The sequence below is a fragment of the Oryzias latipes genome, chromosome 17, assembly GCF_002234675.1.
Source record: "Oryzias latipes chromosome 17, ASM223467v1".
NCBI classification, from domain to species: Eukaryota; Metazoa; Chordata; class Actinopteri; order Beloniformes; family Adrianichthyidae; genus Oryzias; species Oryzias latipes.
Genome location: NC_019875.2, coordinates 14,373,889 through 14,401,879, shown reverse-complemented (window position 1 = coordinate 14,401,879; position 27,991 = coordinate 14,373,889). Strand labels below are relative to the sequence as shown.

Below are 27,991 nucleotides of genomic sequence, written 5' to 3'. Positions count from 1 at the left end.
TTCTATTCTTCGCCGCATTTTTCCAGAAGGATGATTTTCGTCATCATCACCAGATTTCCTCTGAAATTCGAATAGAAGCTAACTTCAGCGTCGCGGCGACAGAAAGAGCGGGCTGCCCGTCGGGACCGAGGTAATGTAGTTTTCATCAAAGCACGATGAGAAGCCAAGTTGAGCCCCGGGAGCTGGTTGTCGGACTAGGAAAACCGACGGTGAGTTATCTCACCACACCGCAGTGGGGTTGTTTGTCCATTTGTTTACTTTCATAGTTGAAAAGAATTAACGACAGGCCAACTTCAACTTTGCCGCGTGGTGGAAGAGTCTAGCTAGCATGCTAGCTGGAACAGTGGTGTCATATGAGTGCTGGTTCTGGGTTGTGGTGCCTTTAGCGCCATTTTTAAAAGATGTCTGTTATGTTAGCAGTTAAGCTAGTCTTGATTGTTATGGCAACGGTGTTTCCTTATATGTTGCTTTGACATTGTTAGCTTGAACTTTTTTAATGTTGGTGAAAATGATACTGACTTCTTTATCTTTGTAACTGTTTTTAAAAGAATTTGGCTTTTGGTGGGTTTGGGTAATTTCTAGAGCTTTTATTCCCCGTGGTTTATTTTTCAAACTTTTTATTTACATTTTTATTTTCGATACACCTAGGCAACGCAAATAACTGTCTTGGGTTGGGGGAAAACAAATCCACGGTTGCCTCTGAGGACACCAAAACACCACCAGAGATCATTTGGAGAGTTCTGGTTCTCTTTGATTCAGAAGATAAGTTAAAGGAAGAAAAGAAAGCAAGTTAAAAATTTGAGAGGTCAGACTGGTTCAGGAATCAGAAAGAGATTTGGACCTAATTTTAAAAGTAGCTTTCAAGTATTTCTCGGTTATCCAACAAAATATGTCGGCAACTGATGTGGAAAAAGAAAAGTTTTAGATTAATTAGAAACTTCAGACTTTGGAACCATAAAATTACAAAAATTGTCTGATTGTAGTCATTGTCTTAAAGAGACATCACTAATCAACCCCTCTTTTTTAAATGTAATTTTATTCAATTTAAAAACAATTCTCCAGATGTTATTTGCTTTAGCAACTGTTACATTTACATGAGCTTTATTTTGAAAGTCCTCTCATTTTGGGTTGACAGCACATTACTTTATAGAATCTATCAGAGCTCCCCAATAGCATATTATTCCTTTTTAACCGTTTTAGCTTCTTGGCTTCAAATATCTTAATTTGCTTTTTCTTTGACTGCTGATATTTAAAAAACAGAAAAATTGATAAATAGGGTAAGTGACTGGTTCTTCCCACTCCACATTGCTTTGTGTAGCTTGAGGAGAACAGTCTCCAATGTCACCTGGGGGGTATTCCAGAAGGCATGTTGAAACCACGTTTAAACACGTTTTAACCCTGAACTCTCACTGAAATCCACCTGAACTTGCTTACTCTGGGTATGTCGATTCCAAAAGAGCGGATAGGAGTTAGCGTAATGGATCGCAGATTTTGATGCTGCTCCCGACACATAAGTGACCGCCAATCATTTGCCGGAAAAAATAAATAAACATTTGATGTGCGTGCAGACTGTTCATGGTCAAAATGGCATAATTCAGAGTTTAAAGATGAACACAGGACGTTTCTGGAAGAATGGGAAGATTCTTACTTTTTTACTGAATGGAATGGCAAGTCACTTCCTGATCTGACACAAATTGTCTCCTTTATTAACAAGTTGAAGCTTTTCAAAGTGCACATTCAAAACGGCCATCATTCCACTTTCCTTCTTTGCGGAGCTCACAGCAGAAAGCTCTAATCCAAATGAATAGAGTGCAGTATGTGATGCCGCTTGCTGGACTGAAACTTTACTTTGCGGTTTGAGGAGCTGCAGCAGAAACGACCGGCAGATCACTTTTCTCATCGACCCTTTAATGCAGAGACTGACTGCCTGAGATCCTCGCTTGTCACTGATGAGGGAGCGAGAGAACCGGAGATGATTGAGCTGAAATCTCTTTTGAAAGAAGGCCTGTTACGTTGTGGAGAACGGAAAAATCCCCGTGTGTCAAAGAGCTGCTCTCAAGCTGCTGTCGATGTTCTCCTCAATATATGTCTGCCAGTCCCTATTTATTACATTGAAACATGTGAAATTAAGGCACCGGTCCGTTCGGACCGACACCTACATAAAAGAACTGATCAGAGAGGCTCCGACTGAATATAAACCTGATCTGCAGAGGATTACAAGAAACAACAGATGCCAGAAATCCCACTGAGATGCTTGTGTGATTATTTTAATATTTCATCAATTATCTGTTTTTCATGCAAAAAGTCAATCATAAGAAAAGTTATAATAGTAAAACATTTTTACTGAAGGTCAAAATTTAATGTATGCTACACACATCTGAAAGGTAATGTATTTAATGTGTTTATTGTGAATATGAATTACTCAGGATGCTCTGTCCAGATATTTGAATAGTTGTTGGTGTGTCATTGAAAGAGGAATATTGATGAGTTATAAAGAATTACCAGTTAAATGCTGTTGGATGAATGGTGAATTATTCAGTTTTATAATCGTGAATCTGACTTCAGAGGAGTCAGTGCCTCACCAGCCATTAACCTTACCGCACATCACTGAGTAGTTATGTGTGTCAGGGAGAGGCAGAGAAAAGAGTGAGATAGAGACAGTGTGTGTGTGTGGGGGGGCTATCTGACCTCCAGAGTAGTCGTTGTGTTAACTCTGGCTAAGCTGCATTTGATGTGTGTATTGAGGGTGGACACAAGTACTTAGCTCGTGCTGGTTTGTGGCGCCTTCCATCTGTGAAACCTGGGTTCGATTCCGGGCTGCTCCCTGTTCCCTTCTCTGCTGCTGTATCGGTCCCAAGCCCGGTTGGATTGAGAGGGTTGCTACCCATGCGACTCATCCTTGAGGGAGGGTTGTTTCACTGTGGCGATCCCTGATGGGAAAAGCCGAAAGAGGGATTGAGATTGTGTTTATTTGCTGTACTGTTGTAGGGAGAGGAGTGTGTTATGGAAAATAATACGGCTTTAATTGCGTGTTTAGGTGTGTACGTCTTGGCAGGTCAGTGTGTGGTTTGGCTCTTTTACTCTCACAGTGAAAAAATTCGGCTCTTGGTGTCAAACTTGTTCGCCCCCCCTGGACTGAATCGTCTTCAAATGGACACGCCATGCTGCTTCACCTCTCTGCAACCAACTAACCCTCAACTAAACCTGCTCCAGACCAGGTTATGTTCAGAGCATGAGTTGCTATGGCAACTTGACATACCCTGAAATATACCTCAGTTTTTGGAACCGAAAGCTGAGGTTATCCACTTCCTTAGCTTCAAACTTACCGTGGTAACTCACATAAACTGCTTTTTTGAACCCTGACCTGAGCTCATTGACGTTATGTTGACTCAGAAAAGCTACATGAGCACGACGCCACAAAACCGGGTTCTCAGCTGACATTTGCCCTAGTTGGGAACTTTTCCAGGACCAAACCTAACCGCAGGCACACTTTCTATTGCATTGCATTTAACAGCACGCTTTTACAGTCCCTTTATGTTCTTAGACTGATGTTTATTTGCTGCTGCTTTCTACTGAAAGGGAGAGGGAACACTTTAACACTGCGTTTATCGCAGCAGGAAATGTGTTTTACAGATGCGTTGAGCTTTGAATACTTAAAATGTATAAGAACCAATCACAAGAGCACTACTGACAGGCATTATCTTCCATTAATCTTTGCAATAAAAACTGTACATCATATTATGGGCATAAATGGATGTGGGCTGGGAACCTGGTCGAGCCACTGTATTAAGTTGTGATTACTCTAGAGAGGATATGTAAGGGATAATGGAAGTGTGGATTATCAGAAATTGACACACGCCGGGGAAGTCTGAAATATCTGATGCGATGGTCTCTGATTGGTTTAGACAACAACATGGTCTGAATGTGCTGTTGAACCACAGGGTAGAGGGCTGCATTGGGATTGAGTCCCCGCTGGGTCCTGTGGGACCCAACGCAAATCTCGCGGGAGCGGACGGTTTGAATTTTGCTGCAGGCGGGAGCGGGCGGCTAAAAAAAACACAGCGGGATAGGGACCAGCCAAAAAGCAAAGCACAGACCGATTCACAGACTGGGAAGACGATGCGTCCGTTGCTTCAGTGCCAAAGCCGATCGATGATGAGATGGCTTAATATCTCAGCTCCCGCCTCTGAGAACCCAGACAGCGTGCTTCAATGATGGAAGTTCAACAAAGAGCGCTTCCCAGCGCTATCAAAGCTGGCAATTTCACCTATAGTATCCCCGCATCCAGTGCACCTTCCTTCAGAGTATCTCTAGGGTCTGTGGGCGCATCTTGGAGGAGAGACGCACGGGATTGGGACCGCAGTCAATCAGCAACATCCTCTTCCTCCACAGCAATATTTCAAAGTGATTCATTTGTTAAATTCATTTGTTAACATTGTTTATTTTATGTTATTTATTTATGTTGTTTTTTGAGCACAGCCCCTCGTTGCCAAGAGGCGTGATGATGCCAGTGTTATTGAGCAGGCCGCCTAAATTTGGATGTTTTTGTTCATATTTGTACTTTTCAAACAGAATACCTGCGACATTTGGCTAATAATTGTAGCCTATTTGATCATATTATGTACATTTTTTTTGCAAAGCAGTCTATTTTTATGTGCAAACTTTTTGATAAAAAGAAAATTATATTTGACTGTATTGTATGTTTTGTCTTTATTTACTTTATTTTTTTTTTACATGCAGGCCAGGGAAACAAAGCAAACAACCCCATGAATCTCTTTAATAACATCAATACAAATACGTGTTGTTGTTTTTTTCCTGCGGGACGGGAGAAGACACAAAATCAATGTATCTCTAATATTGTGCTGGAATAAATTCTCAGAGTTTTCCGGGAGCAAGCGGGAGTGTAACACATACGTAGCGGTAATGGTCAGATATTCGGCGGGCGAGGGGGGGGATGAAGAAAATAATCCAGCGCAGGGCTCTACCACAGGGTAAATGACTTGTTTTGTCAATTTGTCACACCATTGAGAAATGGGGTTACATTGCATGCACAATCAAAAAGGGCCATGTTCCGACTTGTGCAAAATGAAAATCAACTGCAGGTACCAGCTGCAGATCATCCTGCAGGGAAATGGGTGCAGACAGCATGCACGCTGGCTTCACGTTCAACAGGTTCTTTTAACATTTCCAAGAACAAAGCTTCTCTTGAAATGTTATTTTTGAAGAATCAACAGAAGGAATGGAGGGACACTTGTTTTGTCTGCTTTGTTTCTGTGTTTACTCTGTAATTAGCCTTTTTAAAAGAGCTTAATTCTGCTGGTGGATTTTCAAATGGTTGTCAGGACAAGCAAACTAGAGCATCAAGTTACCTTCGCACAATAGCATCTGCTATTAACACAAAAGCAAACAGAAGGGAGGACAATCCTGTGTCTGGTCGGTTTATAAAAACACTCCACTCATGCACTGACGCAATTTCGAAAAATGTTTTGCAAACTTCCAGAACCTCTTTTCTGACACGCAAGGCTTCCCTTTTTTCACTTTCAACCAAAAGCTTGAAATGGTTTAATAATGTGGTATTTGGTCATACTGGATTGATTCAGCATGATTTGATAAAAATAGCAAAGTAAAGTGTGGATATTAAAAAAAAAAAACATATTCATATACAAGAACATATTCAATACTAAACAAATGCAGCTGATTCAAAAAAGACATATTTCTGACCTAATAGGAGGAAACAAATTCATTGACTTGACTGATTTAGTATTTTTGAAGGTGAATATTGATTTGATTTGTGAATATTCTTTAATAAACACAGCTCTACTTTTCTTACAATGAGCTCTCATCATAGCCTCTAAAAAACTGGACATGCAAATGTTTGCTACAAGGAAGGAAGGTTTCACTCTTGCGCTTGGATTCCTGCTCGCTCATGCTTAACCCTCCATCCTTATCCTAGTGCCACAGCTTTCAGCAGCTGCTCTGTCGATGCAGAGAAGAGTTCATTGTCCAAACTTTTTCCTTTATCCAGGCAGAGACATTGAGTGAAAGGTTGGGCTTTTGTCTCGCCCCTCTTTCGGCTTTACTTCCACCTACATACCAGCAGGGAGGGGACAGGACGGAGGGTTGATGGGTGGGGCAGAGGGAGGGAGAGTCATTTGTCAGCAACTTACAGCAAACGCTCAGACCAGATGAGAAACGAGAAGAACCATCAGACAGACTACTGAAGAACAGCTTCTGACACTGTTTGCTCTTTCCTTGCCTGAGGATACAGGAAAAGTCGGTGAGAGCAGGAAGACTGAGCGTGCCTGCTTTACAGACAGACTTTTGTTTTTGTTGGTAAGTCTTAAATTTACCTAGCAGTGGTAGGATATTTCCTTCATATCATTCCCTCCTTCCTACTTTAGTAAATTTCCTCTTTAAACGTATTTATGCAAACTGCCCTTTTAAAAAGATGTTTGGTGTTGGTTTACTTTACGGCTCAGAGCCTTGGCTAAAGTGGAAAAGGATCCGTGTGCTCTGTGACACTGAGAACACGGTCAAAGAAGAATATATTGGTTATAATTTGAACTTTTAATACAGAACATACTTTAAAATTTGTGTGTCATCTAAAAAAAGGATCACAGCCTTGTGCATTTGCTTTATTTCTCTTTGACTATATTTTAGTTGTATGCTGCTTCCGGGGTCAGATAGAAGTCTAAGAGGCCTTAACAATTCTCTCCGAGAGGGCTCTTTAGGGCCGTGTGTGCACAAGCGGTGCAGCTAAAAGTCAAAACTATCCAAACCTGTTTAAACGGATTTGTGCGTGTGTAAAGATGTAAAGTTATCACATCCGGTATAAGCCTCTTCTTTTCTTTCGTATCCTCATCATAAAGACGTTTATTAATCTATTCCTCTAATGTCAGAACAACATTTTTTACGCTGGTGTGTGTCATTGTGTAGAGTTTCACTGCAGCAAGTGATGTCATGCTTTTAACTTTGTGTTATGCTTTTATATGAAAAGTGCTTTATAAATAAAGTTTGATTGATTTATTTGATGTTTGGCTTTAGCGGGAGGTGAAGCACAATGCTGGGTGTTACTTGTTGACCAGAGGTGGGGCAGAGCTTTTTTTTTCCGTCATGAAGCCTGAGACCCCATCTGACGTGTGCCCTGTCAAAAAAGAAAAAGAAAAAAACAAGCTCCCAGGGTGCAGTAGGCGTGGGGCCCTGTTGTGGCCCCCACCCCCTCCTCAGTTTTAGCTCCTGCCTGATCGGATGTAGCCTATTATGGTCTGACATTGTGCTATTCTGATGGCCTCTGTTTTGTCCCAGTGCTTTCTCTGACCCTCAGCGGTTTTTAGGCCTGTAAACCCTTCTATTATGGAGCAGCTTGGCTGTAGCATGTGCTGCGCTGGCATTTGCATTCAGTTCCCCCCCAGCCCCTCTCCCCCACCTACTAACTTGTCAGTTACCGCTGCTACACTACCACATGCCCGCCACCATGCTGCCAACCCTCAAGACGTTGTTTCCTGTTTTCTTTCAAATGTGGAAATATTTCTCTGAGCAGTTAGGAAGGTTTCCATCCCTCTGACATTTTACATTACTTACAATACTGCCTTTTTTTAAAAGTTGAAGCACATGGCAGTGATATGTACGGAGCCCGTGTCCTGACATTAAGATATAAAAATATATCTTGTTCCCACAGATTAATATCTTGTTCCCACAGGTTATTATGTCGTTCGCACGAAATACTATTCCGTTCCCACAAGATACTATTCCGTTCCCACAAGATACTATTGCGTTCCCTCAAAATACTATTCCGTTCCCTCGAAATGATTAACTCGTGCGAACACAATAATTATGTCGTTCGAACGCAATAATTAATCCGTTCGAACGCAATAATTATTCACGTCATAAGTCATTCATGCGGATATGCTCTCTGTACGCCGGCAAAAGAGACAGACAGACCAGCCAGTTGCCCAAATGCCGGCATACATGATCAGAGAGCTCTGCGGCGGAGCTAGCCTAGCAGGAGCTATCGTATGACAAAGCAGCCTAGTTATCATAAATCTTTTGATATTTTTCTTATATTCATTGAGACGGTAATAAAGTGATCATTTTTGTTTTTCATGTTCCTTTTTTGAACGAATATGGGTCACAGAGACACGGAAGTTACCGCTGAAAGCGGCTTTTGCCGGCGTACAAAGAGCATATCCGCGTGAATGACTTATGACGTGAATAATTATTGCGTTCGAACGGATTAATTATTGCGTTCGAACGACATAATTATTGTGTTCGCACGAGTTAATCATTTCGAGGGAACGGAATAGTATTTTGAGGGAACGCAATAGTATCTTGTGGGAACGGAATAGTATTTCGTGCGAACGACATAATAACCTGTGGGAACAAGATATTAATCTGTGGGAACAAGATATATTTTTATATCTTAATGTCAGGACACGGGCTCAGTAGATATGGATCAAATAAAATAAAAAAAAACTCTTTCTTTCCTAAAACCTTACATATCATTTTAAAGAAAACTATCATCATTTCTTTAGCTTTTTAACTCGTGTTAAAAATAAAACATGACTAATAAAACCCAACTGGAGAGTGACTACCATGTTGATCATCATCAATGACTAATAGCTTACCAGAACAGATTTCCTTGATACATTTTTTTTGCACTAATATAACAGAAAGAACCCAGCCGCTATTCAAAGCAGCGGGACACTGGTTTTTGTTTTGATTCCATGTAAAAATGAATCACCAGGAGGAAAAAATAAAAAAAAGTGTTCACAGAGATTTTGGTCACAGTGAGGTTGTGACTTCAAACTTGGAGCATTAAACCACACACAGCAAAATCCTTTTCAAGGCTGTTGCTGCCAAAAATGCTCTGCTGAGTGCGTTCTACTATTTGTTTTTATGAGAAGCTCCAGCTAGCGGTAGCTCACAAAACAGCTGCTATATTGTTCTGCAAACATTTTTACAGCTTGTATTTAGTTGAACTTTGTTAGAGCCAATCACCAAAGTTTTTAAACTAAAATAGTTTTTGTTAAATATATTCCATCATTTGTGTTAAAGAAAGTAAAAGCAGGGAGAAAAAAATCGATCAGAATTTAAAATCGAATTTGGAATGAATAAATTGGATTTTTATTTTTTTTTAATTTTTAGCCATATCGCCCACCGCTAACAAAAGGTCTTAAATGTTTTTAAAAAAAGAAAAGATCTATCTAAAGATTTTCCCCAAAAATAAGTGTCCACACTCAGCTCTACCAGTTCCTTTTAAAGCTTGTACTTTATTGGATTGTTATATTATTTATTTATTCCCTTGACTGATTTAAAAGTGAATGAAGAGCTAGACCACTATACAATCATAACAAAGTGTAATGGACTTTCTAAACTGCTTTCCTGTAGGAATCACCACAGTGAATCATCTGCCTCTATCTAACCCAATCCTCTGCATTCTCCTCACCCACATTTTTCCTCCATCATGTCTTCCTTCACTACATCCACATCTCCTTACTCGTAGCTCCAACCACTCTCCCTCCTCTCAATGTGTCCAAGACCCTGTCAAACATCTAAAACCCTGCATTTATCTTTAACTCATGTAAATGGTCCCTCTGTATTTTATGCAGAAGAAACTTAGCAAACCAAATATTTATCTGATGTTTTAATACATGGATGGGCCACAAAGTCCACCCTAATGCCTCTCTGTAAGTATCAGTGTGATGTGTGATAGTATCTGGATGACAGGGAATTCTTAGATTAGCATTTAGAGTTTCTAGTAAAGGGACACTTTGAAACAAGTTTAAACAGAAACTTGTTTTACTCTGTAGATTTAATTACACCAAACTGAAACTGAACATTGACAATACTGACTGGTGAGGGTGACTGATAAAGCCGCTTGGATAAGGGTTTCAAAGAAAGAAGACTTGTATGTCCCGATGTCATGTCTCGACTTCTAAATAATCACTGCACTGGATTATTAACAAACATAGATATCTGATAAGTTTGTTTTCAAAGTCCGTACACCTGAACTAGAATATAAATGATTACACAAGTGCTTCATTCCAGGATGTCCAATACATCCTCCTGAAAGTTCAGAACATAAAGTAAAAAGCTTGATGTTTTTTACTTTCTTGTATAATACATGTGGTGATCATTAGCAACTTTGAATTCCTCCTCTCATGAAATCTAGTGTTTAGCTAGTTATCTTGACCCCACTGTGTTGCTTTTACAAACACAGCAGAACCTGTTTGACACCCCGCGCCCTCCCTTAGCTTTCTTTTGTTCTTATCTTAATCTAAACAAAGATCCAGACACTGTGACAGCAGGACAGCCGCAGTAAGTTGGTCATTGGGTAAGATATTTTTAATACGGTGTCTGCTAATTCATTTGAAAAGCAATAACGTCTTTTCTTCAAACCTAAACGAAGCAACACTTTCACTTTTGCAAATGGACAAACAGAAAATGAACTTGACTTCATCTATCTTTTTATTTCTGCAGGTCTAAAAGCTTTTAGGGCAAAAGATGAATCTCAGACTGCCGAAGATCAACTCCGTCATAAAGGGAGAACGGTACTCTGGAAGTAGATTGACTCATTAACCACCTTTTATTCCTTCTGGAGGCTGCAGAAAGTCTATAATGGAAAACTCAAGTGCTGTAGTGAGACATTGTAACCCAACTCTCAACTCTCATCTAGTGTTCCCTGACTCTTAACCAAGCCTTCTGCCTCATTGATACCTTTCACCAAACTGGTTCGACAGACGGCAGTCAACCAGATCCCAGAATGGTTGGGGTTTCCCTCAGGATACGAAAATGTCATTTTGTGCAGCTGCTAGCCACATGCCTAGTCCTGTCGACAGTGATGGTTTGCTGGGAAGAGCTAGACAACAGGGTCGTCAGTCACGTCAAGTCGTACTCCTTCCGGTACCTGATCAACAGCTTTACCTACATCAACAAAAGCCTCACCATCCCACATAAGCAGGCCCGGAGCTTCAGTGACTTCCATTACCTGTTGGATCATCCGGACAAATGTGCTAACCAGGATGTCCTCCTCCTCCTGTTTGTCAAATCGTCGCCAAAGAACATTGAAAGACGAAATGCAATCAGATCCACGTGGGGCAATGAGAGCTACATACAAAACACTCTGGGGGTGACGGTCAGGGTACTGTTTGCCTTAGGAGCTCCTCCAACCAGGGAAAATGAGCCATTGTGGAGCAGGCAGAGTGGCGTCGGCTTCCAGGAACAGCTCGTTGAAGAGGATCTCCTCCACGGAGACTTGATCCAGAAAGACTTTGTGGACTCTTTTTACAATCTGACCCTGAAACTGATCCTACAGTTCCACTGGGTGCACAGCCACTGTGCACACGCCCGCTTCTTCATGACTGCCGACGATGACATCTTTGTCCACATGCCCAACTTGGTGAAGTACCTACAGGGGAAAAGTGCCAGGGGTGTCACTGATTTCTGGGTTGGACGTGTGCACAGGGGAGCCCCACCCGTTCGCAGCAAGTACAGCAAATACTACGTCGCCTTTGAAACGTACCCGTGGTTGTCCTACCCGGACTACACAGCTGGAGCTGCCTATGTGGTTTCTGGGGACGTAGCAGCCAAAATCTACCAAGCCACTCTGGCCCTGAATGCCTCGATTCACATAGATGATGTGTTCATGGGCATCTGCGCCAGCGTCGTGGGCCTGTCTCCTCAGGAACACCCGTATTTTGCAGGGGAAGGCAAGGCGCCTTACCACCCCTGTATCTACGACCAGATGTTAACCTCACATAGCCACGTGGATGACATTTACGATTTATGGAAGGCAGCGACGGACCCACGGGTAAAACAGGAGACCTCAGGGTGGTTTGGAAGGCTGTACTGTGCGGTGGTTAGGGTGTCTCTCCTCTGCAGGCCCTCCTTTGTGGGCACATACCCTTGCAAAGCTGCTCTATGGTAATACTCAGGTTTGTCAGCGTGAAACAAAGTAGGGAGAATAAATGCCAATTTATTAATAAATAATAAAATACAGATCACATAATTTAACGATTAGTAAGTTGACCTTTGTAAAAACATATATGAAATATTATTTATAGCTAGATTCCTGAATGTTATGGTTAAGTCTGAGTCTAAACAATCAAAATTAAAACAGATTTGATTAACATTTGAATTACTAGAACTTAAAAAGCTACCAAAAGTACAATGCGGATCTGTCTCTGTTTCTAGGACTGCTAATTATTAATCTATTGTTCTGTTTTGACTAAAATAATCTATAATTGAGGAGTACGAAGCAATTAATGAGAAAAGACTGATGGATGACTAGTCCTGTTAGATCAGAAGTTCATTTTTAGGAAATGGTTCATAAAGAATCGTTTTTTTTCCTGCTTAACCTGGAAAATGACAACCATTTGTATGTTTTTTGTTTTGTGTTTTATTTCTGCTATTACCTCAGTCCTTTCATTTGGACGTCAGCACTGAGTTTGTTAAAAAAAGAAGCCAAAGGTTTTGTTTTGTTTTTGTTTACATGTGCATTTATACGAGACTATCAGTCATTTTTATGCTACAGTTTGAGTTGATCTTGTGGTCCATAGAATGTGAAAAAGTTATTTGGAGAAGGACTGCCTTTTGTGTTAGGATCTATATATGAGTGCTACTTTGGATAGTTCTTCCCGTACCTGACTGGATCTTTATTGTTCAGATATTGAACAATTGGTGTTCTACAGCACCCATCTTTGTTTTGATGTTTTCATGTCTTGAATTTCAAAAAAAATTATCTAAGAAAAAAGACAGAATGTTGAATATCTTTATATTTTTTAAGTCCCCTCAATTTAATAAAATTGGCAGCGTTTTGTGTGCTTACACTTCAGTTTGGTGTCTTGTTTGTGTGATGACTGTTGACGGACAATATTGACAGCAACTCAGTTTGACTCCAGATTGCAACTTCCTCCTAATAGCACAATGTGTGCAGTCAGTAAAAAGTTTTACATGCAAATTCCTTTAAATTAAAAGCTTCTAGTTTATTAAATTAATTGGTGTTTTTTGCGAAAATGTATCCTACAAGAAGATGTTTCCACATTAGTTCAAAAAATGTCCACAGACTGGATTCCTTGGAGGAGAAGAAAAGAAATGCCAAATTGGACCTCTGTATGAATTCTAAAGATGTTTCACGCTTTGCTCCTGTCTACCAGATTTATTTACCTCCAAAATAAACCGTGTTCTTCAAGGCTGTTCAATCACTAAGACTTTTTACAAACGATCTTCTGTGTTTCCTTGTGTGGTGCCTTTCTACCTTCCTTGAAGGCCCAAAGGATTTAACAGTCAGTCACATCCACACACTGATGGCGGCTCCGCTGCCGAACACTGACGCCAGCCTTCCACCAGGGGCAATCTGGGGTTCAGTGTCTGGCCCAAGGACACTTCGATACATGGTCGGGGAAGGTGGAAATCCAATCTACAATCTTCCGATCAGAGGTCGACCGCCCTACCGCTGCACCACGGCTGCCCATGGTCTATTAGATTTAATAAACATAACTTTTTAGCATGGTGTGGGATATTTCGCCCTGCTAAGAAAAATACATCTTAAAATTTACTTACAACATATTTATTTGTTATGCAGTCTTGTTCTTAGAAATGGGATTATGTCCAGGTTTTATATTTTTAATGGAGGGTATGTTTAAACACATGCCCCCCCCCCCCCCCCCCCCCCAAATAGATCCTAGTTCAGTGCCACAACTATCTTTATTTCTAGAGACTAGAACGACGGAATTTAAGATTGTTTTCAAAACGATATGTAAATGAATGCTACAGTCCTGCTGTTCATAAATACATTTGTCAAATAGAACTTTCTAGTTTCCAAAAACACCAGGATGTTCTGGGACTCGCAGATCCAGAGTTTGAGTTGAAGCTCTGTGGTTTTTCAGGCTGCCACACGTTTTTGGAGCGTGGCCTCAACAATGAGCTGAAGGCCTTTTGTGATTGACAGGTTTTACTATTACAAAAAGAGGTTATGTGTCCTCAGATAACCAGGTTATATAAATTTGTTTTGTTTTTTTAAACAGAGAGAAGAGAGAGGGGAAAAAACGTGAAAGTGGGAGAGGAAAATAAAAATAAGAGAGAGAGGGGATACTAGTGCCAAGCTGCTAATTTGAGTAGGTTATGATTTTAAGCTTCGTAACATTTATGCTAGATCTGCAGAAAGGCAAATAAATGTTCATCCAAGGGTGAAAATCTGACACGGAGACAAGGAGAAGATAACTGTCCATCAATACACTGTGTGATAGGAGCCAAGGTGAACCATGTGATCATAGGGGGAACCAGATCCTCATCGGCCCGGCCCGACCCAGCCAGGTGAATGGGCCCCTCCGGCACCGGGTAGCGTGGCCTCTTCCAGTGGTGTGAGGATTATGAACTATGGTCTGGTTTTTGTCAGTGATGTGATGGTTTGGGTCATGTTCTGTTTTGGTTTTTAGTTCTTGCTTGTCAGGTCATCTGCTCAGCTCTGTTCTGCTGTGGCACTTCTTTGCATTGCCATGGCTCTTTGTCTTCAATTCAAGGAAATGTTTCCGTCACCAAGCCTGGTTTCCTGCACCAGTTCCTGACTAAGTGGGGGTTTTGGATTCTGTTTCTTAATCCAGACCTTTTTCCAACAATATGTCTTAACAGTGAGTCTGTTTTCACTTTCTGTCAGCCACTAATAAAGTTTTTAGGACTCTGATCAGACCTGTAGATTTCAGCATTAACATCATGTTTAGCAAGAATTGCAGCTGTCGCTTTATTGGATTCAGGGCAATCATCATATTGGATCTGAAACATGTTTAAATGTTGGCAGAGGAGAATATTATCATCATCATCTAGTCACGTCTTTAATGAGAAGCTCCATCTGAATTTCCTAACTTTAGTCTGCAAGAGCTGAAACCGATGTTGTAATTTGTTAAAACGTCGCTCTTGCTTTGCCTCATTCTGCTGTCCCTGTGTGAAGCTTAAAGACTCGCCACCCCTCCCTTTTCTTTTCTTTTTTTTTTTTTTGGTCTTTCAGTGCTTCCCACTCCAACTGACTGAGCGTTCGTCTTCTTCCATCGGTGGTTCAGCTTTTTTTCCGGTTCTCCTTCCTGTGTCTTTTTACTGGGTTCGACAGGTGAACGTTTACACACACAAAAAAAAGCAAAATAACTAAACTCAACTGAGCTAAATTTAGCCTCAACAAATCAAGGGGCTTACACACAGAAACAAGAATAGGGATCAAACCAAACCACCTTAAAACATTCACTGCTTCGTGTTTAGCATGATAGACTCGCCCACAGTGGACCATAATCCCTGAACCATTAAAATTAATAAGAGTAACGGGAGAAAGATGCTGATTGGTTGATCAGTTCAGATGAAATATTCCTGACAAAAGTCCAAGAGCATGTTTGTGCATGTGGATCTGTGTGTGTGAGCTGTTATGAGACATGCATGCTCAAAAATATCACACAGCCACCATTTTTTTTATGATTGCAACTTTTTATCTTCAATATTTTACAAAAAGCACATGTTTGTGCTTAGTTGCATGAGTCATTTTACAACGATAAAATACATTTCACAAAATGGAGTTCCTCTGTGAGGCAGTTACACATCTGAACTGGTTTTTGTTAAGCTTAAATTTAGTGACTGTTAAAACAACACCAATCTGTCATAGTGAGTCTATCCACATGCTAATCTGTCCAAGATAGAAAATATAAGTAAAGAGCTGTGTTAAAAAACTATAGCTATATAGATATATTTTTTAGACTTCCGATAGGGCCGGGAACAGATAGTGGGAACCTTTTTTTTTTTTTTTGCTCATCGTCTGCTGTGACATTTTTGCATCCATTTAGAAATATTCATGATGGGAATGTGTAGATATTTATTCTAAACAAGTTCTTTTACTGCAGCAGAGGATGTTCAGAACCCACACAATCATGCTTGGTGTTAAAACTTCCTGTTTTTTAGCTCTATTTGCATTTCAAGCTATGCACATGTGAAAAAACCCTTTGACTATATATCTGATAAGGTGCGGAGAAGGGCAGTAACAGGTTACTCTTTTAATAATGGATTAGATGTATCTGCGCTTTTCCAGACAAGCAAAGTGCTTACAATGTGTCCATTATTCATTCACTCCTCATGTATACTTGGTGATGACGGCGGCGTGGCTGCCAGTTCGCGCCTACGGTCCGTCTGACCATCACCGGGACATTCATACACATTCACACACCAGTGGACCAGTGGAGCTGCACTGGAGGCAGGGAGGATGAAGTGTCTTGCCCAAGGACAAGGAGGTTGAACCCCCGACCTTTCGATCATTGGTCGACCTGCTCAGCCTCCTGAGCCACTGTGGCCCTGTATTTGTATTTTTTTTTTTTAGCCCCACACTTTACTTTTCTCAAGTTTTGAACCCTTTGTTCTAAGCCTACACAATAAAAATGCCTGATCAGCATCTTCTATCCCGGTTCTGGAACCCAGAGCAATGTCTGCCTCTGCACATGACCTCACTGGAAAGGTGCAGCCACACTGAAGGATTCAGCAAACATTCATCTCAGAAGGATGACAATGTAAAGGGGAAGTAGCAGGGACGTGTGTTTAGGGTTTTCACAATAAAAGGAAAATAAAATCTTCATTTTTGTGCATCATTCATAAACCCACTTTTTCTTTTTCTTTTTTTTTTTTAAATTGAATCCTGTAAAACAGAGGCCGTTCCCAGTTAATTCAGAATTTTAACTGTTACTCAGTACTATGAGTACTTTTGTCCCAAGTTGCTTCTTTACTCTTAGTCCAATAATAATTTTGATTTTAACGATTCAATTCATATCATAATTTTCAGTCGGCGATCCAATTTACTGACCTAAAATCGATCCAGTGCAGGGGAAGTTTTCCAGTTTCCTTGTATTTTTTGCTAGATAATCAAGTGTAAATTAAATTTTTCTCAGGTCCTGAAATTCAAACGAAAAGACGACAGCTCAGCTGAACAAACCCGTCACTCGTCCAGCGCTCATTCATCTGCAGGCCCTCATCCCGAAACATGATATTGTCTGGATCAGCTATTCATCAAACAGCTGCTCTGTTTCCGTAGCAACCTGTTTAGAAAGGAAAGATGCTAAAGCATGACCACCTGCCTTCACGTGCTCTTACTCAACCACAAACTGCAGGTTTATATGACAGACAAAAGATCCAACTGCTGGTGACAGATGACGTTGCTCCTGAGAGGAAAAAAAAACAGGAAATTTCAGGTAAATGAGATGATTGCTGACACAGCTTTAAGTCACTTCCTAAAGGTTGTGCTGACGGCGTGTGGTAATGTTGATGGCTAGTAAAGAACTGATCCTTCTTGAGTCAGATTTACAATCAGTGCTGACCGCACGCTTATGGGAAACTTTGTTGGTCACGAAACAGCGTTTCTTTTTTAACCGCAGCACATGACAGTAAAAAAATTCAAACTGCATACGTTCTTCTAATCAATTCATTTTCATTCTGAACAACTAATGTGTTGTATTTTCAAGTGTAAATTTAAAAAAAAAATAAAATGGAGATTTTATTAATCTAATACTATATTTTATCTTCAATATTTTACAAAAAGCACATGTTCGTGCTTGGTTTCATGAGTCATTTTACAACGATAAAATACAATTAAAAGAACGGAGCTCCTCAGTGAGGCAATTACACATCTGAACTGAGTTGGGTTTTTGTCAAGCTGGAGTTTTTTTCCTCAAGAAATTAAGAAAAAATATATAATTTAGCCTACTCCCCCTGTGAACGCTGTTGGATCGATCAAAAAGAAAAAAAGGAAATACAAGCAGGCATATTTACTTTAGAATCTGAAAATGGACTTCACAAGACCCTTCCAGTAGCATCCGGTGGTAAGAAGCCTACCATTACAATGAGACAACTAACAGTGACATAGACTTGAGTGATGTTGTGTCCTCTCCAAAACTGTGCAGGGGAACTACGTGTTGAGCCAAAGCGGAAAGACGACATAACGTCTGAAATAAAGCTTACAAACAGATTTTTACCTCACAGTATACAATTACAGTATGAATTTAAAGAACAAAGAGAAATCGGATCAGTTTTGCAGAATAGGCATCATAATTTTGACATCAAAGCACAGGCAGAAAGAGAATCTGTGCCAAATGTCAGGGTCAGAGATGCACTACTGCTTGGAGTTGGCGCCATTAGTGGAGTAAGTCACAGAAGAATGCAAACTGCCATTGTTCCAGTGATCAAAGGACTCTTATCTCAAGTCAAAGTCAGACCTGGAGATACTTATTCATGCATTTGTCTCCAATAAGTTAGATTACTGTAACGGCCTGTTCACTGGCCTCCCTAAATGAGCTGTAAAACAGCTTCAGTACATCCAGAACCCTGCTGCTCAAGTCCTGACCAGAACCAGGAAGTACCATCTCATCAGTCCTGTGCTCAGGTCTCTGCACTGGCGTCCTGTAGCTCAAAGTACTCTACAGGAGCTCTGCTTGTTCACATTCTGAATTGTTTATTTCCATGGCCTTGCACCAAAGTAAATCTCTGACATGTTAGCGCCATATGAACCATCTCGGACTCTGACGACCTCAGGGACCAGCCTCCTGCGGGTGCCCAGAGTCAGGACTAAGTACATTTTAAAATGATTATGTATGTTTTTTAATCTTTGCATTGTTATGTATTGTGATTGTAATGCATTTTCCTTTTTTGTGAAGCACTTTGAATTACTTTATGTGAATTGTGCAATACAAATAAACTTGCCTTGCCGTACTCAGGGTCAAATTTTAGTTTTTTAATATTTGACTAAAAGCTCTTTTAACTTTTTCTTTTTTTTGTATAAGTTATTCTAATTTTTATTTGATTTTTAAATGTATTTTTGGAAGAAAATGATTGTGAATCTATTCTTTCTGATTTAATGTTTTTAGAGCAAGGCTATGTAAACTAACTTTAGTTCATGGGAGCAGCATTTGTACGAGAGTGAGGAGCACCCCCTGATGGTGCGGCGGGAAACTGCATGTCTCATCTAAGTGAGTTTTTGCCGCAGGTTTTTTTTCTCATAATTTATAAAAGAAATAATGTCGCACACATGACGATATATTGCCCCTCCAGAAAAATCAAATTCTTTAAAATGTATTAATTGCCTTTACTTATCATAAACCCCTGGTCGAAGGCCTATTTATATCTTCACAAACTTCATCAAGAAGATGAAGCTCTTTTGCTGATATCAGGCATGTAACCCTGTTAGTGAGCCTTTACTGTACTTGTTTATGATATGTGGCTCAGGTTACAATAGAAACTCTATCTTAGAATGAATGAAGAACATCTTAGACTAATGGGTTTAGCCTTCATGGGTAAGCATGGGTGTGAACTGGTCTGACAGCACATCCTACCATTTGCTTGCTCCAAAAAACATAAAGATTTCTGACACCACCTGCAGGGTTCTAAATTGAAGAGGATTTTGGCGTTCGGACAGGAGTTGACCTTCATCCACTGCAGCAGCAGTTTCCCAAAAATATGACAATCGGGCGAATCAAAGTAAGTAAGAGTTTTGTTGAGTCCGCTCATGTGTCCGGCCATCTGCCAATCAAAGTAGTGCGCCTTCTAAGATGGCACGGTTTGAGATGAACGAAAATAAAACCGTTCTGATTGATAGAGAAAAACTAAAGATCAACACCAATTTGTGTACACGTTTATTTTTGTGTTCAGTCAGAATTAGTTATTTAGTGGTCATTTCCAGTTGGCACATTTGGGGTTAACACAGGATGGGGTTGGACTCAGGTGATGTTAAGCCTGAAGAGCAGAATTCTACATCTGACTAATTCCAGCTGCTAGACAGGATACGTTTCTGCGCATGTTGGATGGAAAGAGTGAATAAAGTGTATAATTCTTGTTATTTGACATTAATGTTTAGTTTTGTGATATACTACAGTATAGACCAAAGGTTTGGACTGTACTGAATATGAAATCTATACCAGATTCATTCTCCAACTACAGTCAAATTTGGTCTAAAAACACAAACTCATATTTTCAGAACTACTTTGACATGTTTTACATTTCCATAATGCGCCGTAACACTTTCTGATCAGGGCTGTAATGAAATTAAATGTGTATTTCAAGCATAATTACTAACCCACATGTTTTTTAAGAATTTTATTAAAATTTTTCCCCAAATATTTTGTTTTTAAAAATTTGAGCATTTCCGTTGTTTAGTGTTTTTTTTAATCTATTCATGGCACAATTGTTAATTTTCCATTACCAGTTATCATCACTTGTGTCTCGGTAACTGAAAACATTTTTACAATTCCTAAATATTGGTGATACTGTGTGATTATTAAAAATTGTAAGTGGAAATGTGTGTTAATGTAGCTGCGAAGGGTCTCATCGTGCCAGACAAATACAGAGGGTTGTGTCAGGATGGGCATCCGACATGTGGCATCCATACCGGATCGGTTGAGCCCCGGGTTAACAAGGGTGCCGGGGAAATTGGACAAGGTGCGTTGAAGAAGAAGAGGAGGAAGACGCTTTCCTAGGCAGTGAAGAAATGAAGGTAGCCGGAGTTAGAGGAGAGGACACAGAAGACAGGGCCAGATGGAGGATGCTGATTGGCTGAAGGGAAATGTGTGTATGTACAAATGAATATATATATATATGTATATATATATATATATATATATGTATATATATATATATATATATATATATATATATATATATATATATATATATATATATATATATATATATATATGTATGTATGTATGTATGTATGTATGTATATATATATGTATATATATATATATATATGTGTATATATATATGTATATATATATATATATATATGTGTGTGTGTGTGTGTGTGTGTGTGTGTATGTATATGATGATTCTGAATTGTCCTGCAGGTGTGAGTGTGTGTAGTGTAAACTTTGAGAAGTTCAACATTTATTTTTGTTATTATGTATTTTTTTTCTTTTTAGACCCCAACCCGTCCCGGAAGATAGTCACTCTTACCAGAAAGTTCCACCAGTCTGCGGTTTATCACAATGAGGCCATCATCCTGCTGACCTTTGATCCTCACTTCACCAAACCTGAATGGTTGGTTTGCTTTTATTATTTCCTGAGGATTCCCCTGCCCTGCTGTTTACAGTAAAGCCTTAATTTATACACAGTTCACTGGTTAAATGTTTAGTTCTATAAACCACAGGGAAATGACTCTGGAAACAACGTTCTGAACGCTTCTCCTTACCAAGCGGCTGTTTTGTTTTTCCAGATTTCCCATGAGATTGTTCTATTTTTATCAGGCGGAAGCAGCAACAGAAAGTTAGATGGAGGCAGCAAGGATACACTACTGGGGTTAGATATACTTTTAGCAGGAAGTGGGTTAACAGATGGATGATGGAAAGTGGGGGCGGGCTTACTCTGCGCCCACAGCTCAGAGGCACATTTCTAATTAACTACTGCCACTCTACAGAAACTATGTCGTAGAAAACAACCTTTTTATAATATTTTTGGGAAAAAAGGCATAACACTTTTACAACAGATCAGATGATTGGAGTGGGACTTTAATATCTTTGAGCAATGCAACATATGGAGAACACACAGCCATAGATTTCTGGACTATTCCAGCGTCATCCTGAAGTAGAGCAGAGCTTTTTTAGTCTCACTTTGTAACACTAAACCAATTATTGCTTGTTAAAACATTATAGCTCATTTTAAAATACAGTATCATAGTCTAAGAAATAAGGAAAACGGCATGTCCAAAGTCTTTCTTTACATGCCACAAAAGACAAGTGTCCTATGATTGACACGCCTTCACCGCCTCAGGCTGGAAATTTATTGGAAAACTAACCTGCATCCAATTCAGGAGAAACCATTTCTCATGATTGTGTGAAAGAAAAAAAAAGATCAATTTTTAAATATTCTGGTTTTTATGGATTTATACACAAATCCTGTTTTGACCTAAGAATGTCTTTACTGCTTTGCATTTTAGCCGATTAATTCCACAGCACACTTGGCTTTGTGGAACTGGTGTATGTCAATTCAGGGTTTGATACCCAGGAGGGGCGCGATGAGCCTCGTGTCTCCTTGGGTGAGACGCTTCACGCTACTACTAAACTATGTGGCCACAAGGAGAGTCTGGGTGATTCACCTTTTTTACATCGGCACTTTCCTGAAATAAATATCCAATATAAACATTTAAAAATAAATAAATGAATCCACTGTGTTCTAAAGATGGAAACTTGGGATGATTTATAAAAAATAAAATTATACATTTTATCACATGACAGACTGTTCAAACAATACATTGTATTCGCAAACACGTCACTTGTTTCTCAGAGACTTCTGGTAAATTTTTCTAGCTCCACCTTTTAGAGATTGAGACATGCTGAGAAAATGGCAAACATGCTACACATCGCACTAAATGGTGAAGGAATTCTGACAACCAGGAAGCAACTGCTAATCTGTACATTTAGTGGAAACCTGCACATTAATGCCTTACAACACAAAAACAGCAATATCAGTTTATTAAGACATTCATACAATTTTCAGGAGGGAATCTGAAAAAAAATAAAATAAAGGAGGGGTGGTGCAATATACTCTGTTCAGGGTAAAAACCACATCAGCAAAATATGGCCAGTGAGGGATTCAGCTAGAGCAAGTTTGATTAAAAAAAATATGGTACATTTAAATTAAAACACATTCACAAAAGAACCAAAGCAAAGTGAATCTACAGTTTAACATGCCAAGTGCCTCTAAGAAGCAGACTCACGACAACATTGCACATACGTTAGCATAACGTAATTTGCAGACTTTATACAGCACCTAAACCTTTTAGTCCACAAGTTACTAAATGGTGAAGAACATCAAATATACGCATCTTAAGTGAACATGGAAAAAAATACCTGATAAGGACCTTAATGTTAACAGACCCCATGGCTTTGTAGCTCCAACCAGCCAGCCGACGAGGTTAGAACCTACAACTGTCCAAGTGAGTCACCTCTCTTAACACATACCAAAACTCTGATCCAGGGTTTCGCATTGAGAAGATTTCCCCCTCTCGAATAATAGAAGCACAATGCAAGTGGACAATCGCTATCACTGTGTTTAGAAAACAAAAAAGGAGAAATCTCAGAGCTCAAATCAGATCGGCCACATTCATGGGCATCTCCTCCACGGTCGTATTGTAAAATGTCTCAATGTCTCGAAGAATCCTCTTGTCCTCCTCAGTGACGAAGTTGATAGCAACTCCTTTTCTGCCAAAACGGCCACCGCGACCAATTCTGTGGAGGCAAGATACTCCAGATTAGTGTGCCGCGGACACTCAAGTCCAGACTCACAGGAGAAAAGCTGCTCACCTATGAATGTAGTTCTCCCGGTTAGTAGGAAGGTCATAGTTTATAACCAGGGAAACCTGCTGTACATCAATCCCACGAGCCTTAGGGAGCACACAGAATCCAGTTCATCACAAAAACGTTAAACCCCACAAATAAAGAAAGTGAATCCAGATAAACAAATGTTGCTCATTGTTAAGTAATGGATTTCTACAACAAGAATCCATTGTGGAGAACGAGCTAGGATCTCCCAAACGTTCCGACTGCTCCGTCATCAGGGACTCTCGCAGAAATAAAAACGTTTGGGGTTTTCTTTCTAGTCCATGAGGTGCACCATCCCACTCATTTCTTGGAAAAGATTTTGCAAAGAAGTCTCAAAAGCAAAATGGTGTAAAAGAGGCGGGACAGTGACACTGAGGGGGGGAGTTTGAGATGATCACACTTACCAGAAGATCAGTGGTGATGAGGACTCTGCTGGAGCCAGACCTGAACTCCCTCATGATCACATCACGCTCCTTCTGGTCCATGTCACCATGCTGTACAACAACAGAATGATTCGGTTCAGTTCAACCTTTATAGTTTCTGCTTGGCTGCACTTTTATCCAATTCATCAAGCTGTGGTACCAGAGCAGAGACGGTGAAGTCTCTAGCGTGCATCTTCTCGGTCAACCAGTCGACTTTTCTCCTAGTGTTGAGAAAGATGACCGCCTGAGTGATGGTGAGCGTTTCATACAGATCACAGAGCGTGTCTAGCTTCCATTCCTGTAGACACAGAAAAAAAAACGAGCAGTTATCCTTTGTAATAAAGCCCCACATGACCAGTTCAGAGTACAAGTTTGATAATGTAGCACTGGATCAAGAGACAAAGGAAAGTGGACATTAAGAAAGAGGTCCTTCCTGGTCTCATTTACGATGCAGTGCTCTGATCTCCTTCCCTGCTGAACCCATGCTGACACAGCCACACGAGCTAAACCGCTGCGGTTCCACTCCTGCAGTTCCAACAGGGTGCTTTGAAGAGAAGGGCAGATCTAGAACTCACAGATGTACAGTTCAACCAACCTCTCTCTCCACATTAATGTAGAACTGCTTGATACCCTCGAGGGTGAGCTCTTCTTTCTTCACCAAGATGCGAATGGGGTCTCGCATGAACTTCTTAGTGACCTCCAACACGTCGGCTGGCATGGTGGCTGAGAGCAGCACCACCTGGAAGGCAGGAACAAGTTACCTAAACAACCACCGCGAATAGTGTTTCTTTTGTGCGATTAACTGCAGGTTCAACTGTAGCACTGTGCCTTGAGACCGAGGCCAATGAACATTAAGAAAGAGGTTCCACCACATCTCACTTTCAGCACAGTGCTCAATAATGTCCTTCTGCGCTTTACTCTGCTGGCATCATCGCATGAAACAGAAAGCCTGGATCACACAACTATAGCAGATTTCAGGTGATGCAGAAGGACGGCACTTTGACCTAAAGCCCTCACCTCCCAAACAGACCCACCTGAATATTTGTGCTCAGTTTCTGGAAGATCTCATAGATCTGATCCTTGAACCCTCGACTCAACATTTCGTCGGCTTCATCCAGAACAAACATCTTAATCCATTTTGGGGCTGTGGAGAAAAATGGAAAAAAGGCCTTTAACATGCCACTAAAACTAACTGCTTAGAACGAGTGGTGCCGTACGTACACAGATGTCTCCTGTTCAGCATGTCAAACACACGGCCAGGTGTGCCCACCACTATGTGAGGGGCTTCAGCCTGAAGCTTCTGAATTTCACTACGGAGGTTGGTTCCTCCAATACAGGCGTGACACGTTGCTCCCATGTAGTCACCCAGAGCCAGGATGACCTTCTGGATCTAATGGAGAAATCATGGTACAGGAGGGTGAGCTGAACCCAAATGAGACGCGTCCAGACAGCTCTTCAGAACAACTTCAGAGTGATCAGTACAACAATAAAAGGACTCTCCATGTTTCAGTCAGTCCCGAAAGATGGTATGCCATCATATCACTCAAGTCCAAACATAAACAGCACACCACAACCAGATCAGTTTTATGATTGATGAAGCCATGGACAAAGACTACACCAATCGTGAGAAGATTTTAAAAAAAATGAATAAGAATTTTGACAAAACTGTAAAAGAGGGTACCTTCGAATCTGAACAGTGTCCTCAGCATGCTGTCTAGGTCTGAGACACTGTTGAGGTTTTCATGACCTCAGGAACAGCATACCTGCTGAGCCAGCTCTCTAGTGGGAGCCAAGACCAGAGCCTGAGTCTCCTTCTGCTCAATGTCCAGCTGCTGCAAGATAGAGATGGCAAACGTGGCGGTCTTGCCAGTGCCTGACTGGGCTTGGGCAATGACATCGTAGCCTAACATCAAGGAAACAAAGACTTCAGACTTCTGATAAACTCATCAGAAATCGCTGAACCGATAAAGATTTTTAAAACTAACTTATAAAATTGAGTGATCAGTAATAAAAAATGATATCCCCAGATGTTGGGTAAGTCCCGAAAGATGGTTAAGCATCATTTCACTCAAAAAAAAAAAAAAAAAAAAAAGGTTTTAATTTGTACTAGTTCACCTTTAATGCAAGGGATGATAGCCCGCTGCTGGATGGCAGAGGGTTTTTCAAAGCCATAAGCATAAATTCCCCTGAGAAGAGTCTCTTTCAGGTTCATATCATCAAAGTTGTCAGTGATTTCATTCCAGTTGCTCTGTGAGAAGAAGAAACACGTTTTAGATCCGGTTTTGTTGTCTACTGTAACCATCAAGCGGGTAAATTCAACTTTGTATTACCTCAATGATACCATCAGGCTCCATTCCATCTGGCCCCCCATGGTCTCTGTCTCTTGAGCTATTAAGAAGTTGTTGATTTCACTTGATTAAAATGTTTTATCACCGCAACTCGGTAAGGAAACACTACCATCGTGGCAGTAAAATAAAGACCGCCTGATATCTTAGAGAGCAGGTCTCTCCTCCGTTTAGGGAGCGGGTCGCAGTGGACCTGGTTACTCTCAGTGTCGCGTTTCACCGCGAACAACTTCGGTGGGCGCACGTGTCAGATTCAAAGAGCTGGCCAGCCCCCTCCAAAAATGTCCGTTTTATGTAACCAGGGACGGGCTCGCGGCTACCCTCGCAACCGCGGAGGCTGGGGTCAAAATTACGCGAATTACGGTTTGAAATGTGCCGAGCCACATTTACTCAGCATCTCCCAACATGGAGCTCTGCCTCATGTACTATATAGAGAAATACGTCGGTTAATTGGGCCCGTTCTGCCAGAGGTGGCGTCTCCACGGGACTAGGCCCAACTGCTACCTGAGCTTTATACCACCCGGCCACGCCACCCAACACTACCGTCATATGCTGATAAATTTTAACACTAAACGTCAAAGTCAATACAGTTGTTCCCGAATATATAAACCATTCGGAATAATGATACACATCTGGCTAGCTAACGCCACAAAAGCTAACTACTAGTTACTGGCAACCCAATAACCCTATTTTATGGCACACCCAACTAGTTAACTAATGTATTCTGCTATCTATAATACGTGACAAATGTTCCAACACTCAAATATCAAATAATATATGAAAAAAGTTATCAAATATAAACCATTACCTGTTGTAATCAGCAGAATCGCTAGACATGGTCCGTTACCAACTTCAGCATGCGACTGAAAAGATCGCTGATGGCGCTGCTAGCTGCCTTTATGCCGCCGGACTACGTTCGGTGGTACTCAAAACACTTAATATTGTTATTATAATGGTATAAGTTAATTAAATTTACTTTTACATCACAATAAATATCACACGTTTTGTTTTATGTGAAGAAAATATTTCTAATCAATAATTTAAAACAAAGGATTGGGAACTATTTTTCCATGCGACAAGATATTGCAGTATTAGAAGGTGCAAGGGCTCTTTCTACGGTGTCCCTGACAAGTCAAACTTCAGTCTGACAAGGTTGAGCATGATTTTTTTTTTTTTTTTGCGTGACATCAAGTGCGAACTTAGGACAATATGTTCAATGTCCACACAAAAAATCAAGAGATTAGCTTTGAAAAGCCCTACATATCGACATAAATAGATTTCAGAATAATTTGCTTCTGAGCTAAGCAAATTGCGTATTTTATAAACTTTGAGTGGATGGAAAGTTCATCACACGTTTTGATCCAAAATTCCAAGGAAAGGAAACCAGTTAAAAAGCACTATATTAAACCCTATTGCGTAAACTATGTTCATGATTTTGGCAAAGTCATAAATATTCATTGAGATGGTTTTTTCAGGCACCATTCAACAAATCCATAGAGGAAAGACACTGATTAAATCTCTCATTTGGACTGAGGAGGACTAGAAATACAAAAACCAAACCTCAATTGTGCTAGGTGTGTAATTGATAAAACAAAAACCCTCTATTGGAACGTTCCCCACCTAGTAAGGAATCTCTCTCTGTGAAAATGGAAAAACAAACACTAATTTTCCAATCTAAAAAAAAATCAGATGATATGACTTGAACTTTAAGTAAACCCCATCAAGTATTTCCAGAAATAAATTGTTACATTTTAACATCTCACTCATCTGCTGTTTTACAAATTCTTTTTAAAAGGCAAAAATCTCTGTTACTTCTTGTTATGTATATGTTCTTTTGGCACTGGATTTAAGCTGTGGTGAAAAAGCAGAATGTTTTCTTTCTTCCACCTTATTTTTAACCGGA

At 40.3% G+C, this 27,991-nt stretch overlaps 2 protein-coding genes and 4 non-coding genes across 7 annotated transcripts; 1 reads left to right on the top strand and 5 right to left on the bottom strand.

The window, feature by feature from the left end:
• Positions 1 to 13: 13 nt before the first annotated feature.
• Positions 14 to 13,189, top strand: b3gnt5 (UDP-GlcNAc:betaGal beta-1,3-N-acetylglucosaminyltransferase 5). 2 transcript variants are annotated; one of them, XM_023965320.1, is made up of 2 exons: positions 14 to 209; positions 10,480 to 13,189. In XM_023965320.1, exon 2 carries the CDS (start codon positions 10,763 to 10,765, stop codon positions 11,924 to 11,926), a length of 1,164 nt encoding a protein of 387 aa, XP_023821088.1. In that variant the 5' UTR covers positions 14 to 209; positions 10,480 to 10,762; the 3' UTR covers positions 11,927 to 13,189. The 2 variants fall into 2 exon arrangements, with proteins under 2 accessions (XP_023821088.1, XP_023821087.1); XM_023965319.1 differs by lacking the exon at positions 14 to 209 and adding an exon at positions 6,146 to 6,333.
• Positions 13,190 to 22,174: 8,985 nt separating this feature from the next.
• Positions 22,175 to 26,968, bottom strand: eif4a2 (eukaryotic translation initiation factor 4A2). The gene is made up of 11 exons (XM_004078901.4): positions 26,897 to 26,968; positions 26,074 to 26,131; positions 25,859 to 25,991; positions 25,507 to 25,646; positions 24,965 to 25,133; positions 24,778 to 24,887; positions 24,339 to 24,482; positions 23,904 to 24,041; positions 23,726 to 23,815; positions 23,304 to 23,383; positions 22,175 to 23,228 (listed from the first exon to the last, which is right to left on the bottom strand). The coding sequence occupies exons 1-11, from the start codon at positions 26,923 to 26,925 to the stop codon at positions 23,084 to 23,086; spliced, it is 1,236 nt and encodes a 411-aa protein (XP_004078949.1). The 5' UTR covers positions 26,926 to 26,968; the 3' UTR covers positions 22,175 to 23,083.
• On the bottom strand, positions 24,120 to 24,302 carry LOC111949141. The gene has a single exon (XR_002875211.1). It is a non-coding gene; the product is annotated as a small nucleolar RNA SNORA81 (small nucleolar RNA).
• LOC111949142 lies at positions 24,556 to 24,735 on the bottom strand. Its single transcript, XR_002875212.1, has one exon. It is a non-coding gene; the product is annotated as a small nucleolar RNA SNORA81 (small nucleolar RNA).
• On the bottom strand, positions 25,213 to 25,288 carry LOC111949143. The gene has a single exon (XR_002875213.1). It is a non-coding gene; the product is annotated as a small nucleolar RNA SNORD2 (small nucleolar RNA).
• LOC111949144 lies at positions 25,739 to 25,813 on the bottom strand. Its single transcript, XR_002875214.1, has one exon. It is a non-coding gene; the product is annotated as a small nucleolar RNA SNORD2 (small nucleolar RNA).
• Positions 26,969 to 27,991: the final 1,023 nt, after the last annotated feature.

What these genes read in the sequence shown, in the direction of transcription:
- b3gnt5 (XM_023965320.1), top strand. Translation starts at nt 10,763, where the DNA reads ATGGTTGGGGTTTCCCTCAGGATACGAAAATGTCATTTTGTGCAGCTG.
- eif4a2 (XM_004078901.4), bottom strand. Translation starts at nt 26,925, where the DNA reads ATGTCTAGCGATTCTGCTGATTACAACAG. An exon ending in GATTCTGCTGATTACAACAG is followed by an intron (nt 26,132 to 26,896) that starts GTAATGGTTTAT and finishes ACTTCTTAATAG; the next exon opens with CTCAAGAGACAGAGACCATG. An exon ending in CTAGAGAGCTGGCTCAGCAG is followed by an intron (nt 25,134 to 25,506) that starts GTATGCTGTTCC and finishes TTTCTCCATTAG; the next exon opens with ATCCAGAAGGTCATCCTGGC.